At 50.1% G+C, this 6,796-nt stretch overlaps 1 protein-coding gene across 1 annotated transcript in view; it reads right to left on the bottom strand.

Moving 5' to 3' along the window:
* Positions 1-912: 912 nt before the first annotated feature.
* ILDR1 (immunoglobulin like domain containing receptor 1) overlaps positions 913-6,796 on the bottom strand; it is a 106,436-nt gene continuing 100,552 nt past the window's right edge. The window contains exons 7-8 of the mRNA XM_040339089.1: positions 5,474-6,237; positions 913-1,042 (exon numbers count right to left, since the gene is read on the bottom strand). Of these exons, the coding sequence (XP_040195023.1) occupies positions 1,001-1,042; positions 5,474-6,237 (806 nt within the window). The 3' untranslated portion in view covers positions 913-1,000. The remainder of the gene's footprint in view (positions 1,043-5,473; positions 6,238-6,796) is intronic.

The raw sequence follows: 6,796 nt of genomic DNA, 5'->3' as shown, positions 1-6,796 counted from the left end.
TACAATTACTCCCACTGGCACTAATGATGGGGCACAGTTTCTCCTAATGATGGGGCACAATTACTCCCACTGGCACCAATGATGGGGCACAGTTTCTCCCAATGACACCAATGATGGGGCACGATTCCTGCCAGTGAAACAAATGACGGGGGCACTATTCCTCCCAATGACAGCAATGATGGGGACAATTTCTTCCAATGACACCAATGATAGGGGACAAATCCTCCAAGTGAGTTCAACAATTGGGGCACAATTCCTCCCACGGATACCAAAGATGAGACGCAATTTCTCCCAATGACACCAATGATGGGGCACTATTCCTCTCACTGAGACAAACAATGGGGCATTTTTTTTCTCTCAATGATGTTGGGACCTTTTCTACTCCCAATGGCCGCAGTCCGCCCCCCCTAAAATCTGTAGGACAGTAAACCGGCCCTTTGTTTAGAAAGTTTGGAGACGCTTGGTATAGTGTATGGTCACATGTAGAGAGGTGTCCCAGGAACAGATGTCCCCATTGGAGGATTTTTACTCACTTCCTGTTCTGGTGACAACTCCAGATTCTCCCCGACCTTCTGTCCTGGTAGCAATGGACTCCAGAACAAGTAGAACAAAAAGGTAGAAACATCCAACAAGGACACAGAAATAATAAAAAAAAACTTGACCTTTCCCTACTCCATTCAAATCTAGAGAAACATAAAATACATTTTAATAATCCAACAATTAAAAAAAAAAAAGGTTCAGGCTTTGTCAGTGAAGATGCCCAAATTGCAACCAATCAGGTGTGCCATGATCAGGATTGATCCCAATTGGCTACTACAGGTGACGGCACCTGGCACAAAGCTCTTCCCTAAATAAGTCCATAGAGATTGTGAGTTCCGGATGGGACAGGGACAACTCCGTTTTTATATATTCTTTCTCTGGTTTTAGTAAAACCTCCTTCTCAGTCCTTTCCTTGTCACCACATCGTCCAGAAAATCATCGTCCACTAAATCATCGTCCACTAAATCATCATGCTCCTTCCGCTTCTGGAACTGGCCCGGTCCTGGAAGACATACATTTGGTTAATCTAGAACCATAGGTGTGCGCAGCCTTTGGCATTAGGGTGTGCACCCCAAAGCTCAAACACACTCTACCAATCACTCACGATGTTCATTCAGAAAGGGAAGGGGCCTGTAAATGGCATATTTACTGGCCCCTTCCCCCACTCATCCTAAAACATCCACAGCAACAACCAGTGGGAGAGGAAGGAAGCCGGGAGTGCCGTGGAGGGAGGGAGGAGGAGCCAGGTCAGTGGGGGGAATCTGTTCTGCACAGGGTGATTAGGGTGTGCCCGGGCACACCTGACACACCCTGTGCGCACGCCTATGTCTAGAACCGTACTTTATACAATGAGATCACTTACCAAATGGGTTGCAGCACGTCTAACACTGAAGTAAACTTAAAGTGGAACTAAACCCCCCCCCCCCCATCCTCCCAGGAGGGCACCACCTTAGTCTCTCTCTATAAGTTAAAGGGGTTGCAAACGTACAATATTTTTTTCCCTAAATAGCTTCCTTTACCTTAGTGCAGTCCTCCTTTGCTTATACTTGTCCCCCCCCCCCGTATACTTGTCCCCATTCTCGTTCTCCCGTATACTTGTCCCCATTCTCGTTCTCCCGTATACTTGTCCCCATCCTCGTTCTCCCGTATACTTGTCCCCATCCTCGTTCTCCCGTATACTCGTCCCCATCCTAGTTCTCCCGTATACTCGTCCCCATCCTCGTTCTCCCGTATACTCGTCCCCATCCTTGTCCTCCCGTATACTTGTCCCCATCCTCGTTCTCCCGTATACTTGTCCCCATCCTCGTTCTCCCGTATACTTGTCCCCGTCCTTGTCCTCCCGTATACTTGTCCCCGTCCTTGGCCTCCCCTATACTTGTCCCCATCCTCGTCCTCCCGTATACTTGTCCCCATCCTCGTTCTCCTGTATACTTGTCCCCATCCTCGTTCTCCTGTATACTTGTCCCCATCCTTGTTCCCCCGTATACTTGTCCCCATCCTTGTCCTCCCGTATACTTGTCCCCATCCTCGTTCTCCTGTATACTTGTCCCCATCCTTGTTCCCCCGTATACTTGTCCCCATCCTTGTCCTCCCGTATACTTGTCCCCATCCTTGTTCCCCCGTATACTTGTCCCCATCCTTGTCCTCCCGTATACTTGTCCCCATCCTCGTTCTCCTGTATACTTGTCCCCATCCTCGTTCTCCTGTATACTTGTCCCCATCCTTGTTCCCCCGTATACTTGTCCCCATCCTTGTTCTCCCGTATACTTGTCCCAATCCTTGTCCTCCCGTATACTTGTCCCAATCCTTGTCCTCCCGTATACTTGTCCCAATCCTCGTTCTCCCGTATACTTGAACCCATCCTTGTTCCCCCGTATACTTGTCCCCATCCTTGTTCCCCCGTATACTTGTCCCCATCCTCGTTCCCCCGTATACTTGTCCCCATCCTCGTTCTCCCGTATACTTGTCACTATCCTCGTTCTCCCGTATACTTGTCCCCATCCTCGTTCTCCTGTATACTTGTCCCCATCCTCGTTCTCCTGTATACTTGTCCCCATCCTCGTTCTCCTGTATACTTGTCCCCATCCTCGTTCTCCTGTATACTTGTCCCCATCCTTGTTCCCCCGTATACTTGTCCCCATCCTTGTTCTCCCGTATACTTGTCCCAATCCTTGTCCTCCCGTATACTTGTCCCAATCCTTGTCCTCCCGTATACTTGTCCCAATCCTCGTTCTCCCGTATACTTGAACCCATCCTTGTTCCCCCGTATACTTGTCCCCATCCTTGTTCCCCCGTATACTTGTCCCCATCCTCGTTCCCCCGTATACTTGTCCCCATCCTCGTTCTCCCGTATACTTGTCACTATCCTCGTTCTCCCGTATACTTGTCCCCATCCTCGTTCCCCCGTATACTTGTCCCCATCCTCGTTCTCCTGTATACTTGTCACTATCCTCGTTCTCCCGGATACTTGTCACTATCCTTGTTCTCCCGTATACTTGTCCCCATCCTTGTTCTCCCGTATACTTGTCCTCATCCTCGTTCTCCTGTATACTTGTCCCCATCCTCGTTCTCCCGTATACTTGTCCCCATCCTCGTTCTCCCGTATACTTGTCCCCATCCCCGTTCTCCCGTATACTTGTCCCCATCCCCGTTCTCCCGTATACTTGTCCCCATCCCCGTTCTCCCGTATACTTGTCCCCATCCTCGTTCTCCCGTATACTTGTCCCCATCCTCGTTCTCCTGTATACTTGTCTCCATCCTCGTTCTCCCGTATACTTGTCCCCATCCTCGTTCTCCTGTATACTTGTCCCCATCCTCGTTCTCCTGTATACTTGTCCCCATCCTTGTTCCCCCGTATACTTGTCCCCATCCTTGTTCTCCCGTATACTTGTCCCAATCCTTGTCCTCCCGTATACTTGTCCCAATCCTCGTTCTCCCGTATACTTGAACCCATCCTTGTTCCCCCGTATACTTGTCCCCATCCTTGTTCCCCCGTATACTTGTCCCCATCCTCGTTCCCCCGTATACTTGTCCCCATCCTCGTTCTCCCGTATACTTGTCACTATCCTCGTTCTCCCGTATACTTGTCCCCATCCTCGTTCCCCCGTATACTTGTCCCCATCCTCGTTCTCCTGTATACTTGTCACTATCCTCGTTCTCCCGGATACTTGTCACTATCCTTGTTCTCCCGTATACTTGTCCCCATCCTTGTTCTCCCGTATACTTGTCCTCATCCTCGTTCTCCTGTATACTTGTCCCCATCCTCGTTTCCCGTATACTTGTCCCCATCCTCGTTCTCCCGTATACTTGTCCCCATCCCCGTTCTCCCGTATACTTGTCCCCATCCCCGTTCTCCCGTATACTTGTCCCCATCCCCGTTCTCCCGTATACTTGTCCCCATCCTCGTTCTCCCGTATACTTGTCCCCATCCTCGTTCTCCTGTATACTTGTCTCCATCCTCGTTCTCCCGTATACTTGTCCCCATCCTCGTTCTCCTGTATACTTGTCCCCATCCTCGTTCTCCTGTATACTTGTCCCCATCCTTGTTCCCCCGTATACTTGTCCCCATCCTTGTCCTCCCGTATACTTGTCCCCATCCTCGTTCTCCTGTATACTTGTCCCCATCCTCGTTCTCCTGTATACTTGTCCCCATCCTCGTTCTCCTGTATACTTGTCCCCATCCTCGTTCTCCTGTATACTTGTCCCCATCCTTGTTCCCCCGTATACTTGTCCCCATCCTTGTTCCCCAGTATACTTGTCCCCATCCTTGTTCTCCCGTATACTTGTCCCAATCCTTGTCCTCCCATATACTTGTCCCAATCCTTGTCCTCCCGTATACTTGTCCCAATCCTCGTTCTCCCGTATACTTGAACCCATCCTTGTTCCCCCGTATACTTGTCCCCATCCTTGTTCCCCCGTATACTTGTCCCCATCCTCGTTCCCCCGTATACTTGTCCCCATCCTCGTTCTCCCGTATACTTGTCACTATCCTCGTTCTCCCGTATACTTGTCCCCATCCTCGTTCCCCCGTATACTTGTCCCCATCCTCGTTCTCCTGTATACTTGTCACTATCCTCGTTCTCCCGGATACTTGTCACTATCCTTGTTCTCCCGTATACTTGTCCCCATCCTTGTTCTCCCGTATACTTGTCCTCATCCTCGTTCTCCTGTATACTTGTCCCCATCCTCGTTCTCCCGTATACTTGTCCCCATCCTCGTTCTCCCGTATACTTGTCCTCATCCTCGTTCTCCTGTATACTTGTCCCCATCCTCGTTCTCCCGTATACTTGTCCCCATCCTCGTTCTCCCGTATACTTGTCCCCATCCTCGTTCTCCTGTATACTTGTCTCCATCCTCGTTCTCCCGTATACTTGTCCCCATCCTCGTTCTCCTGTATACTTGTCCCCATCCTTGTTCTCCCGTATACTTGTCCCCATCCTTGTTCTCCCGTATACTTGTCCCCATCCTTGTTCTCCCGTATACTTGTCCCCATCCTTGTTCTCCCGTATACTTGTCCCCATCCTTGATCTTCCTGTATACTTGTCCCCATCCTTGATCTTCCCGTATACTTGTCCCCCATCCTTGTCCTTCATTGTACTTACCCTCATCCTTGTCCTCCATTGTACTTATCCTCATCCTTGTCCTCCATTCTACTTATCCTCATCCTTGTCCTCCATTCTACTTATCTTCATGCTTGTCCTTCGGTATTCTTATCATCCTTGTCCTTTCATATACTTATCCTCTTCCTTGTCTTCATTTATACTCTTATCCCCTTCCTCGTCCTCCCACATATATACTGATCCTTGTCCTCCTGTATTCTTATCCTCATCCTTGTCCTTCCATTCTCTTATCCTCATCCTCCTATATACCCATCCTTAGGAGACTATATAATTCTACAAATTCCTGGCCAATTTTACAATTTCGGAGAACTCACCGACTGCCTCCCTCGCTGGTTTTTGATCTTTCCTGTGCTGCTGTCGATAGATTTGTAGCTGGGAGGTTTGTCCTCCGGCCAGTCGTAGGGCTGTGGGCGCCGTTCTCTCCTGCCGCGGGCGTATTGACTTTCATCGTCTGAGCTCCAAGAGTTGCGTCTGTAGGGGGGCGAGTGGCTCCTCCTCCGTCTAGAGACGCGGTCCGGACTGCCCCTTCTCCTTGACCTGTCTGGAGACCTTCTGTGATCGGAGCTTTGGTTGGAATGCCCGCGTTGGTCATCATAAGCTGACTCGTCGCTGTGATTAGAGCGGTCAAATCTGCGGGGAGGGGAGGGGTCTCTCCTTCCACGGCTGTCATTTGGCTGCCCTCTCCTATAGCCGTGGGACCGGTCGCTTCTATCTCTCTCGGGAAGGTAGGGGTCTTCCTGGGGTCCGTTCCGCCTCCTGTCCCGATCGCTCTCTAGGGCATCCCACGAGTTGTGTCTGCGATGTTGGCTGGAGTTATTGCTCCGATGAGAGCTGACAATATGTTCAACAATGGGGGGAAGCTGAATCACCCTGCGATCAACTTCACGGACCCCAACTTCGCTCAAGGAAGATAACATGCTGGGGTGGTGGCTGGCCCCGCTGTAGTGAGGGCCCGAGGCCAAAGGCTGGGCTGTATTAAAGTTCTTGAGCTCGTTCTCCAAAAAGTCAAGAACTTTGTTATTGGGGGGTGGGAAGTTTTGCTGTCTGACCATTGGAATGCTCCCCTGAAGTGAGAGATCTGCAGAGGAATGAAAACAATTTTTAAATAATAATCATTTTAATACTTTTGGAAAGAGAAGTGTGGAGGGTATGACTGAAGACAGTATGTGCAGGAGAGGAGTGTGGAGGGTATGACAGTGGGCAGTATGTACAGGAGAGGGGTGTGAAGGGTACGATAATGGGCAGCATGTATAGGAGAGGAGAGTGGATGGTATGACAGTGGGCAGTATGCACAGGAGAGAATTGTAGAGGGTATGACAGAGGGCAGTATGTACAGAAGAGGAGTGTGGAGGGTATGACAGTGGGCAGTACAGCAGAGGCATGCGGAGGGTATGACAGTGGGCAGTATGCACAGGAGAGGAGTGTGAAGGGTACGACAATGGGCAGTATGTAGAGAATAAATAAAAAATGTATATATGTAGAGGAGAGGAAAGTGGAGGGTATGACAGTGGGCAGTATGCACAGGAGAGGAGAGGAGTGCCGAGGGGATGAGAGTGGGCAGTATGTACAAGAGAGGATTGTGGAGGGTATGACAGTGAGCAGTATGTACAGGAGAGGAGTGCTGAGGGGATGGCAGT

Source organism: Rana temporaria, chromosome 2 (genome assembly GCF_905171775.1).
Source record: "Rana temporaria chromosome 2, aRanTem1.1, whole genome shotgun sequence".
Lineage (NCBI taxonomy): Eukaryota > Metazoa > Chordata > Amphibia > Anura > Ranidae > Rana > Rana temporaria.
This window is presented reverse-complemented; position numbering and strand designations above follow the sequence as displayed.